The 12,562-nt window shown below is 45.5% G+C and overlaps 1 protein-coding gene across 1 annotated transcript in view; it reads left to right on the forward strand.

Annotated features, from left to right (window-relative positions):
• The window catches only part of RBM33 (RNA binding motif protein 33), a 108,707-nt gene that overhangs the window by 23,766 nt on the left and 72,379 nt on the right, over nucleotides 1–12,562 (forward strand). Inside the window, exons 5-7 of the mRNA XM_012654148.1 lie at nucleotides 1,454–1,693; nucleotides 5,182–5,470; nucleotides 12,424–12,482. Coding sequence (XP_012509602.1) covers nucleotides 1,454–1,693; nucleotides 5,182–5,470; nucleotides 12,424–12,482 — 588 coding nt within the window. The remainder of the gene's footprint in view (nucleotides 1–1,453; nucleotides 1,694–5,181; nucleotides 5,471–12,423; nucleotides 12,483–12,562) is intronic.

Here is a 12,562-nt window from a genome sequence, read left to right on the forward strand (position 1 = left end):
GGGTAATACAGTGTAAAACTTTGTTACGTTGAGCCATGTGTCTCTTTGCTTTAGAGTCTGGACATAGTTCAGAAAACACTTAAAGGGAAATTAACATTTCAGTTGAAGTTACAAATGTAATTTCTATCCTGTCATATTTTGGTGACCTTTTGTGACAGCTTGTCTCAATTGGAGGAAAGCATTTTTACTTGCTGATTAAAGATGTCATTTGAAACCATTTTATTACTGAGGATAGTGAAATTAATCTTGACACTCAGAACCACTAGAAAAATAATTGCTGATTCACTGCATAAAATGTGTGTGTGAACCAATCATGTAGTCAAGATTAGAATAAAAGTCTGTGCTGGTTAAAAAGATTAAATTTTCTTTCAAATGGGATCTGGAGTCATTTGACAGGGAGGGGAATACCACAGTAACAATTTCAAGAAGATGAAATGTGGCTTAGAGATTTTGGAAGAGTTTGGAGGTGATGGTATCCAAGGTAGGAGGTAGATTCTGATAATACTTAAAATTCACCCTTCACTGGGGAAGAAGGCATGGGAAGCCTTCTCAGTAGTATTCAGTGACATCTTCAGAAAATGTATATTCATTAATGTGAGATATATTTTTACAATTTAGATATTATTGTAAAGTAGAGGGACCATACGTGGATAAAATGTTTTTTCCCCTCCTAGGAGCTTAGAATAATGTACCACATGAAGTTTCTTAGGGCCAGAGCCCATGCGTTCTGTATCCCTGAAGCACAGGGCAGAGCAGTGAGCAGCTGGTGGCTGCTCCACAAATGTTCTTGCAGGAGTTTTTTCTTATGTGACTTTGCTCTCATCCGATAATGGCTTTTGCATCAGATTGCATACATATATGAAGTCTTTCTTCACAGAGTAAGTTTTTTAAAAAAATAAATATGAATCTTTGAAATGAAATATTAGTAAATGAGTTTTTATTCTTTGTGAAATTACCTTTAATTATTTGACTTCAGAGCAAGTTCATTAATAGTTTTGTTTTTACATGACAGCAGTCAAGAATTTGTTTTTTAAATCTCTGTGCCATTGTGTGCTGATAACGCTGGCTTTAGTAAGAAAACCGTGCTGGTGTAGGACTGATGGAGACATCTCTTGACCCATGTCATCTACTTTCAGTGAAAGAGGAAATGCTAGCACAATGCCTAGCAGTTTAAGGGCACTGTTTACATTTAACCTCATCCCCTCCTTTTTGGCACACGTAAGTGGTCTCAAATGAAAACAATTTAAAATTTATTGGCGATACTTGCATTTTATTACAAAGGAAGGCTGTCTTCATTTAACAGATCTCACTAATGGGCAGTGAGTGTCGCTGGTTGTATCATCCTTGCTAGTTTAGTATTTACTGTAGGTGAAGCACGTACTGTTCCAGAGTTTCATTGTCACATATTTCTTCCCCGTTTTCTCCCCGTAAGTCGAGTTTGCGCTACTGGAAGGTATCTAACACATATGCATCTTTTCAAATAGAGCTTTCAGCAGAGGCCAAGGCGGCATTACTTGAATTTGAAGAAAGAGAACGACAGCATAAACAGGGACGCTATGGCTCCAGGCGGGGCGGCCGGCGCGGAGGCCCGCTGATGTGTCGTGGCGTGGGGGACCAGAGGAGAGAGAGCAGCGAGAGGAGCAGGATGAAGGACCACAGACCTGCGCTGCTGCCCACACAGCCTCCCATCGTGGTAACTTGGGATTTCATTGTGGTAGTTAGAACTTAAAACAAATGAAATTCTGCTTTTGTGGGTATCCCGTTGTACGTTTATCTCTTCTGAGTCTGAAATTAAAGTTTAGCAGTAGGAGTTATGACTAAAATTTCTGCTTCATAGTCTATATGCGATGTTTACATAGTCTTAGAAATTCAGTCCTCCACTCGTCTGGTAGGAAGACGTAACCCTGCACCGTGACTGTGTCCAGAGGGAAGGTGGAGGTGTGACCTGCTGCCCTCCAGTGACGAGAGCCACGGTGGAGCCTCGCTGGTGCCTTGGGCCTCTGCAGAGGGGCTTCTCCGGGATGCACTGCATAGAAAATACTGAATTTGTTACAGGATTGAGGCAGTAGTTTATTTTATAAAAATATTTTCCCTTTATACTTTTTATCATAGTTTTTTTCTTAAATAGCAATTTCTCATAATAGCCATATCCTATCCATGAAAATTTTTCATAATTTAGGAAAAAAGCATGTATTTATAATTTCATCCTAATTAGAATTTCCTCAGTATTTCAAAGTGGGACATCTCAGAAGCAAAGGCAGAGCAATTGTGATTTTTTTTGTTGTTGTTGTTCTTTCAGTTAAGCTTTGAGATTTTATGGCTTTTTCCTTCAGAAGTCAACCTTTAAAGAAAAATGTATTTAGTACAAACGTGTCCACTATGTCTGTCCCTCTTACATTTTTGTCTAAATTGAGGGGGAAACCATACTTCACCTCTACGTAGAAATGTTATATTTTAGGAGGCGTTCGTTTGTGAAATAACAAAGTAGAAAAGATGATTTTTGTTTTGGCGTCAGAATTTCTGTTTTGATGTAAAGGAAGGGAAGAAGAGTAGATGGGCTGATTATATGAGAGCATACAGAATTTGATGGCATTAGTAACTGTTGTTTGCTCACATAACTGTTTGTTCTTAAACTTGTCTAACAGCAAAAAGGCTGGCCCTTTCGTTGCTTTCTTTTTCTTTTTTTTTTCTTTTTTTTTCCCCTTCCCTGTCCTCTGCCCTGCCCCGAGGCTATACTGAATTAGCAAACAGCCAATTCAGCTGTTTTGGCCTCCTTGGGGAAAACAACCACACACGAGACCATTGTTTGTGTGGCTGGGTCTCTGTGGTCCTGGGAAGGTCACTGAACTCTGTCTTTATCCACAAAGAGAGGGAGGACATGTCGCCCACCTCCTTAAGGAAGCTTGACCTGAGAGAATGTGTGATCATTTTGCAAACATCACAGAAGTGTCAGCTGGCCCGAATCTGACATGATTTATCTCTGGACTGTATCGTGGCTGCTCTGAACTGGTAGAACTAACTGAACGAGGAGTGAACCAGAGAGCTGCCCTGACCAAGTCCAACACAGCTTTGCACTGAGAGCCACGGTCAGATCTTTGCTAGTCAGTGGTCAAAGGTCAGGGCCGTCTGAAATGAACTGACTTTGTCCCCAGCTCTGTTCTCTCCCGGATCACACCACCATCGATCGGGTGCACTGCCCACCCCAGAGCTGTTCTGGCTCCTAGCTCGTCACCCTCACAGTTCTGGAAAGAATGCTCTTGGCTCATGTCTCTGCTTCTACCCATTTTCTCCTGGGTTGGTTCCGTGCTGCCTGGATCCGTTCTTTCCATGGTCCCGAGTTGTACTCTCAGAGGTACTCTGCTCTTCTAGCAGTTTTTAAATACTTTTTCTTTAATTGCATTGTTTCTCCAGGTTTTGTTCTTAGTCCTGCTTTTGGACGTTGCTCTCACCTGGCAGCGATATCCTTGCTGCTGTCTGCCGTCTTTGTGTGAGTCTTGGTTTCCAGCCTCGCCTCTTGCCAGCTGAGTCTCTACGTTTTCCCGCCTGTCCTTGTGTCTCTCCACATGGATGTGTCACAGGCCTTGAACGTCACTTGTTCATACAAACACGTGCCATTTTTGAAAAAACTCCATTGTGTTCTTAAATTAATGCACTGTGGACATTCTCAGTTCAATAAAAATTGAACTTGGGTGTCCCTGTATCAATGAACGTGCTGTCCATGGCGAGTAAGATAGACAGGATCCCTGCTCCGATGTGCAGTCACAAACGTGGTGAGTCAGAGCAGGGAACGTGCTGGATTCTGGGGGCCTGGGTGCCAGCGGATTTGAGCTGCTACTGGAATCTTTGGAAAAGTCCTCCCTGAGGACGAGCAGGAGGGCCAAGGCCGTACTCAGTCTAGTCTGCAAATTCTACTCAGTGTTCCTCTGCGGTGTCTTCTTGCTCTCTATCAGGCTGTGGCCGTTTCCGTCACCCGGCTCTGGCCGTAGCCTGTTAGATGGTCTGTCTGCTCCCATCTCCATTCCCCAGTCCACCTCACGCAGTGCCCTGTGTGATCATCCTCCTGCCAAAGAGACCCTCAGGGATCCCTCATTCTACGCATTGTGTATGGCGTCATAACAGATCATCTACTTGGAACTCAGAAGCCCTCCATAGTTTGGCATCATCCCAGGGAAAACGGCTTGTTAAATTAGATGGCTGACTTAGCGGCCAGTCTGATGAGTGGTTAAAGCAAAACCTGTGGCATCAGAGTGCCTGAATTCCAGTTCCAGCCCTTCTGTTTTCCTGCTACTTGATCTTGGAAAAGGAGATTGATAAATATGATCCACTTTATAGGATCGTTGGGAGCTAAGTCAGCTACTTTCTGTACTGACCTTTCAGTAGGCACTCAAAACGGGGGGGGGCGGGGAGGCTCATACCTAGCAGCTGTTGCTGTTGCTGGTTTCCATCCTTCTCTCTGGTGTCTGTGGTTGACAGAATAGCCCCAGGTCCCTGACTGCTCTGAGTGTCACTTTCACCCTCGCCTTCTTTCCTCCTCTTTTTATTGATACTTGGCCGAAGCCACTCTGGTGTCCTAGTTTACCAAGCAGGTGGGTCTCTGCTGCCCTGCTTCTTTCAGGATATCTGTCCCTCACTGTGTGGCATATCTTTCCTTTTTCTTTATTGCTGAGTTCAGATGCCACCTTCTCAAAGAAGCTTCCTCCCTTCCCCTGATGGAGTCCACCTCCTTCTAGGTCTGTCCTGTGCTCATGCCTGGGCTCTAGCAGGGTTCCTGATGTGTGTCCATCTTTCTTCCAGGAGTTCCTGGAGGGGGGGGATCTTGGCTGCCGGCTGGGAGGGCCCAGGACAGCTTCTGCTCCGGCATGGTGCTTCATTCGGCATGGCAGTTTTGTTTGCCGAACTGAAATTTTTTATTTTCAAAATTCATGCTGAGTGTTTTGGGACCGTCTTTTTTTTTCACTCCTTTCCTTGAGATTGACTCAGTTGTGAGATAGTAGCCCCTGTTGTGAATAGGTGGAACAGCTTATTTATCCTGCTGTTTTTGTACAAGTTGTTTCAATGAGCTTACTTCTAAAATTGTAACGTTGAAAATTGAGTCAATGTAAAGTTATAGCATGTCAGCATTCTTTTACTTTCCTTTTAAATGTTGATTTCTGTGAATTTTCTTTCTTGTGTGATTTTTAGACTCACTCTCCAAGATTAATTCCTCCTCCTCAGCCACAGCCTCCCCCGCCACCGCCGCCACCCCCTCCTCAGCAGCAGCCGATCAGAAGTCTGTTCCAGCAGCAGCAGCTCCAGCCGCTGCTGCCCTTGCAGCATCCGCACCACCCCTCCCCGCCACAGGGCATGCACATGCCTCCCCAGATGGAGACCCCGAGAATAATGATGACCCCTCCTCCCGTGACCCCGCAGCAGCCCAAGAACATACACATCAACCCACACTTCAAAGGGACGGTGGTGACTCCCGTTCAAGGTACGCGTTTTCTTTTACTGTTGGAAAGTACGGAGGGTTCCTGACTTACAGTGGATTGACCTATGAACTTTCCACTTAGGATTTTTTGACTTTATGAAGGTGTGAAGACGATACGAATTCAGTAGAAACAGTATTTTGAATGTTAAAATTTGGTCTTTTCCTAGGCTAGCAATATTTGGTACTATACTCTCTACCGACGCTGGGCAGCAGCATTGAACCGCAGCCACCAATCGTCTCCACAGTCATGAGGGTGAACAGCCTGTACTACAGCGGACTGTGTCACCAGACGATTTTGCCGTCTGTGGGCTAATGAAAGTCTCCAAGCACCTGTAAGGCAGGCTAGGCCAACATATGATGTTCCATAGGTTAGGTGTATTAAATGCATTTTTTAATTAGGATATTTTCAATTTACACTGGGTTTATTGGGAGGTAACCCAAGTCAGGGAGCGTCTGTAATGTTATAGGTTACTGTGCATCAAAGGCATCACTGTGGCAGAATAGGTTTCACAATCAAGTTTGCAAGGATGAATTGTTTCCCTTGCTTCCTTCCCCATTCACTTAGACAGATTTTAGCTCGATGGGTCAAGTTCATTTCTTTAAAAATGTCTCTCTTATTTTATAATTGAGTAGAAAGAAGTGAGAGAACATTCTAAATGTAAAGCATATGTTAGAGGAAGCCGTTGAAATGTCTGAGTTGTTATACTTCGTGAATCTCATGGTGGGAATGCTTGCAGTAGAGAGTGTCCCTCTTAGGTTGCACTATGTGTCCCCCTTTATTTCCAGTATCAGCTGGTGGGGAGGGATACATCTATCTTTTAATTATTAATTGTTAATATCAATTAATAATAATATTATTAATCAAATAACTGCTGATCTTATTGTTACAGAAATATGTTCCTGAAGCTAGGAAACTATTTTTGAGCAATTTATATGAAGCATATATTCATGCATCTTTTAGTGCACATTTCTTGAGCTACTACTCTCTCTATCATTTGAGTATCTTGGTGAACAGGACAGACAAAGCTTTCTGCAGTCATGATCTTGCTTGAAGCAGACAGAGACAGTCAATAAGCAATAACTATAATAAATAAGGATTTTATATGGCATGTTAGAAGATGAAAATGCAGTAGGAGAAATTGAGTGGGATGGGGAAAGGGCGGGTTGCATCTTAGATAGGGCGATCAGGCGGCTTCCCTCATGGGGAGAGTTGAAGGATGTCAGGAAGTTAGCAGCGTGACTTGCAGGCAGTGGCATCAGCAGGTACACAGGTGAGACCGTGCCTGTGTGTTTGCACAACTGGAAGGAGACCAGCGTGACTTAATGGGGTGGTAAAAGCAGAGAAGAAACGCAGAACTCAGGGTGTGTAGGGCCTCTGACCCATCCTAAGGACTTTGGTTTTTATTCTGGTGAAGTGGGCAGTGATTAGAGGGCTTTGAGCAGAGGAATGAGCGAATGGGTTTACGTTTTAAAAGGATCATCTGCTGCTGTGTTGAAAGCAGGCTGTAGCGTGGCCAGGGGGAGGCCAGTGTCTAGCTAGCAGGTGACTACAGAAGTGCAGGTGGCAAAGATTGTGGTGCCGGTCAGTGTGGCAGCAGGGCGGGTGACGAGTGGTCAGGTGCTGGGTGTGGCTGGCAGATGGAGCTGACGGGATTTGCTTGGCGGATCAGATGAGTGTGAGAGCAAGAGAGGGGGCAAGATGATGCCAAGGCACCTGAGCATCTGGAGGGATGGAGCTGCCATCACCTGAGGTGAGGGAAACTGAAAGTTCTGTTTTGGGTGTGTGAGATTTGAGATCCCCACCAGACATACAGGTGGAGGTGTCTAGTAGGCAGTCAGCTAACTGTCCAGGTGTAGTGTCTAGGCTCCAGGGACGAAGTGGGGGGTTGCTGGCATGTGGATGGCCTAGAGCCTGCACCTGGGTGAGAGCCCTAGCGGAGGGTGCCTGTGTGGGGGGAGACCGGGGACTGGCACCTGGGGACTCGACGCGGAACTGGGGCTGTGCGTGGGCCCAGAGAGGAGGAGCAGGAGGGGGACGTGTGGAGGGCGCGGGCGGGGCTGCTGAGGCGGCTCGTGGGCTGCACTTGGCGGTGGGCTTGGTGGCGGGAGGAGGTGTGAACCTGCTTGAAATGGGGTGCAGAATTGGAGATCATTTATCGACAGGCTTTGACGGTGTTTTGCTCAAGCAGAAGTTGGGTGATAATTGCTGGGAGGAAGTCGGCTTGAGGGAAAGTTTTTATTTTAAGATGAGAGAAGTCACGTTGCACACTTACAGGAAAGAGCTGCTTGAGAAGGAAAAAGAAAGTCGCTGATGCAGATGAGACTTGTCCTGGCCGGGACCATGTGCACAGAGGCGGGATTGCTGAGACGGGAGCAGGGTGTCCTCTGCAGCTGGGGCAGACGGCTGAGACCCGGGCCTGGGGGCGGTTGGGTGGGGGAGCATGGTGTCACTTCTTTCCTGATGCTTCAGGTTTTCTCAGGGAGTAGCAAGCAGTTGGAGTGGGGAGGTGGGAGGCCATGTTGAAGGTCTGAACAGAGAAGCTGCGGAGTCATCCTTGAGAGGGGTCGAAGAGCAGCCATGCCCCACCATAGCAGGGTTGAGCACTGGAGGGTTGTGGTCCTGGGTTTGAAGCAAGACCAGCCTGCATGGTTGTGCCTCTCTGCAGCTGTGTTCACCGACACATAGTAGGCGTGGAATGGATGGTGGAATTGTGAGGAAGCAGTGGGGGGCCGTGCTTATGACGATGGACTGTGGGGTAAGGCAGGTGCAGGTGGAGAGAGGACCCGGGGCTGGGACAGTAAGGGAGATCCCTGGAGAGTTGAAGGACTGTTTGAATTCGGGTCCTGGAGGGAGTGAGGTGGGAAGGCAGAAGGCAGTGCAGAGAATTGGGCTGCGTGGAGGTGGCGGAGAGAAAGATGGCAGTCGTTGGTAAGATGGCCATGAGGAATGGAGGCCGTGTTGGCACGGACCTCCGAGGCAGGCACTGCAAGGGTCACTTCTGCATTTATTCAGAGGGGCCGAGTGTTGAAGACTGGCTATGAACCAGAAGCTGAACTCCCTGAGACACGAGCAGAGCCGTGGGGTGCTGGGGGATGTTTCCTGGCACCGTGGGATTTCAGGCTGGGGTCTGGAGTCAGCAATGAGATCCAGAAGGAGCCCACCCACCTCCAGCCCCTTGGCAGGAAGGCTGTGGGAGAAGGACAGCTGCACGTTGGAGGGCCTCAGGGGAGAGCAAGAAGGGGGTGGCACTGAGGGACGTCATGGATTCTACTGATGGATCAGGGATTCGTTATTCCAAGGGATGTATGGTAGAGAGATTTTGGACGTTGAGAAAAGCCTAAGACAGGACTTTGAGTGTGGGAGATGGCCAGTGGCCTGGGACTGGGCCCGGCTCCCTCCCACGCTAACGTACAGGGTCAGGAGCATTATGAAGTTGTCCTGTAGCCTTGGAGTGGGGGCTGTGATGGGGACAGGCTGGCCATGAGTGGAAGGTTAGGAACTCCCCTTGACTGGGTCTGTGGGTCACCACTGGGAGACCGCTCTTCCAGGCCACTCGGCACGGCGGAGAAACATGAGGTTGTAAAGCATGACGGCTCCTCTTTCGGGTCTTCCTAAGGCCTTCTGACTGACTGACTCTGCGGCGTGTCCCTGTGTGCAGTCACAGCTCTTCCCGCCCTGGCCCTCACCCTCTTCTGTGGCCCTGAGCGTGGGGATCAGCGCGGCGTCTCCCTCAGTAGCTGTGGCATGAGCGAACGAGTGAACGCCTGCCTGCTTGAATGGGAAGGGTGGCTCTCTTTAAATTCACCCTTTGCATATTGTCTCCAGTTGTTGCCGTGAACTCGGAACTGCAGTCCATCTAATTTGCCAGAATAATTTTACTTCTGGTGGCATCTGTTATTATTTCCTTATAAAATTCATTGGAAAACTGGCAGTTGGTAAGATGAACAGATTTTCTTTGGCTTCACAAAAGTGAGATAGTATTAGAACTACAGAGTGGTAAAGCTATAAGGAAACCCTAACATATCCTTTAGGCATGAAAACGTAAACTCTAAAGCCAGCTAGATTTTTCCACCGTGAAGCCGGGAGATTCAGTGCCACGTGTTCCTTCTCTTCGATATACCTCTGACCTTCAGAGCTCTGTGCACTGACCCAGGGGAAAGGGAAAATTGTCCTTGCTGGGTACAGATACGCGACGCTTTTCAGGCAGTTGTGAATTCGGTAGTAAGTGAATGAGCTTACATAAGAAATCCCCAGTTCCTCTGGAGAGAGGCTGAATATCGATATGTCTCCTGCACGTATAAAATATATATAATAGATTAAACCGGTGATTCTCAGAGCCGCACGCAGATGAAAGGTACATTCAAAAATCTTTTTTAGAAAAATGAACAACATGAATGAACATCTTTTCCTGATGGCACATATTTTCTTTTTGAGGATGAAGAGTGTTCCATTATATTTTTATTTATTTAAAGCCAGTTTTTATGGAAATTTAACTTGTTTCCAGATTTTCACTGTTATAGTTATTGTGATGAATTGAAAACTTAATCTTAGTCCATAAAATGTATGGGACAACAAGGATATAAATAATTAAGTATAAAACATTCAAGTTTAAGGTTCAGCTAGACTGATCTCTGACATCACAAGTTTTAAATTCTCTTCTGCTCACAGTGGTGCAAGGAAGCAGTTGGGCAGCCTCGTCCTCCTGCTTGGAGACCCAGGCCCGCGAGGCCGTCTGGGAGAGCGTGCGGACAGACGCCTGCATGTTCTGACCCAGCGAGCAGCTTCTCCCTGGGCCGGGCCGGGTGTCTGCTCTGCTCCTGTCACCTTGTCCTTAGCTGCTCTCTTTTGTCAACTGTTCTTTTTCTCTTCTGTCTCTTCTATCGTTGTTTTCACATAGGTCCCCCGCCCCCCCAAGGGGAAAATGGGAATCACCAGCTCATCAGAGGCTTCTGTGTAAGAGACCCGTTCCTTACCATCACGTTGTTCCCAGAGCCCCACCTCGACTTCCTGCTCTCATTCTCCCGGTTCAAGAGGCTTAATGTTTCTGTCTTTTATTGTGTTAGAATTATGTGATAGGTATTGACATTTGCATTCTAAGTTAATGTAAGTAGTACACATGATTAAGTTCTTGAAGATCCGTGTATTTTATATTTGGTACTTAATCTTAACAATTATGTCTTTATATTGTTTAATATGTAGTTTTTTTTCTTTCTCACGTTCATTGTAATCTTCTGAGGTTGGAGATATTCTGGTTTTGTCTGTCTCCACAGTCTGATGTTTAGCTTCAGATACATAATTGATGTACAGCTGGCTGTATTGAATTGAAGGGGTAGATTCTATTTTATATGAAGTCTTGCAAGGTGACCCACCTAGTTTTAAAATTTTGATTCATTGGATTAGTCTCTCAAGGGAGCGATGGACTTCTGCCATTTCTACATCTTGTAAAAGTAGGTTTTTCTCAATCACATTTTGTATTTTGTCTACGGCCATACTGCCCTGAGCACGCCTGATCTGGTCTGACATTTTGTTTCATCAAGCAGTGACACAGGCCCATATATTCTGTCGCTTGAAATTGAACCTGTGGAATTTTGATGTTAATTATCAGGCTTAATGTATGGAATTCCTTGAGTAATTATAGTAAATAAAACATAGTTTATGCTAGCATTCTATTTTTAAAATAATTTTGATTGACTCCTAAGATGTATCATCTTTATATTTCTCATTTACCAGAACCTTCTTAAAAATATGCTGCTAAATTATGAGCTTTACCTGACATGTGTTAATATGCCGGGGCTGTCATAACAAAGTACCATAGACATGGGTCTTAAACAACAGAAATTTATTTTCTCACAATTCTGGAGGCTGCAAGGCTAAGATGAGGGTCTGGCCAGGGCTGGTTCCTTCTGAGGCCTCTCTCCTTGGCTTGTAGATGGCCACCTTCTTGTGTCTTCACGTGGTCTTCCCTCTGTGTGCACACTTGTCTGTGTCTGAATTTCCCCTTCTTACAGGGACACCAGTCAGGTTGGATTACTGCCTACAGTAAAGACCTCATTTGACTGGAATTACCTCCTTTAAAGACCTTATCTCCAAACGTGGTCGTATTCAGAGGTACTAGGGCTTAGCTTGAACACACTAATTTGCGTCAGGGTCTGGGGAAGACACAATTCAGCCCATAACACCTGGGGTTGTGAGAGCTTGTTAGGTGCATCTGCCAGCACATTTTAATGAGAAATACAGCCAGCACTTAAGTGGTGAGTCCTTTTTCAAAATCAAGATCAGTAAGTTTTAAAGAGCTTAGACACAGCTGATTTAGCCCTAAAATGTGAAACTAACACTTAGCTTCTCCCTGTTATGAAATGTCTTTTTAAAAATGATTTGATTCCGTGTTCTACTGGTAGATTGATGGAAGTTCTGCTTGTTTAAAACAAAAATAAACTAAAAGTCTTGGCATGGTAGATTGTTCAGTAGATTGTTGTTGGTAACATTCTTGGGGTGTGCTATTTTCCCTTTTCCGCCTGCCCCACTTGCTCCTTTCCGCCTCTCTCTTTCGTGATTCTAGAGGATTTAAATTTAAATCTGTATATGATTGGGGTAGAAAGATATAACTGGGGTTCAGTAGGCTGGCTAACCTGGATAGGGATGTGAAAAACAAACTAGGTTTTTATTGTAGAGGAATGCTATCTTCTTTTGTTGCAAGATGATTTTAATTGTAAATAGTAGTTCACTATTGAGATTTAAGCTTCCGGTTGTGCTATTACTGTGTGCTGAAAAGAAGACTTCGGCTCTCTCCCTTTTGCTTATGGAATTGTTAAAAATACTAAATGTTTAGCTTACGTGTTATATATATAGTACACATGGTATATATTTTATATTAACTTTCATATATTGTCTTCCTTTTCCAGCGGGTTTGGGTGTTGAGTAACGCTGTGTGTAACGCCAGGTGTTTTCCTTGCAGTGCCCTTACTGCCAGTTCCCAGCCAGCCGAGACCTGCGGTGGGACCCCAGAGATTCCCAGTGAGTAGCAGCTGCTCCTTCTGCTCTGAGAGCGATGAGCATACATTTACTAAGAAATATTAATATAGCAAATGCAAGGG

The sequence above is a fragment of the Propithecus coquereli genome, unplaced genomic scaffold (assembly GCF_000956105.1).
Source record: "Propithecus coquereli isolate 6110/MARCELLA unplaced genomic scaffold, Pcoq_1.0 Scaffold439, whole genome shotgun sequence".
Classification (NCBI taxonomy): Eukaryota; Metazoa; Chordata; class Mammalia; order Primates; family Indriidae; genus Propithecus; species Propithecus coquereli.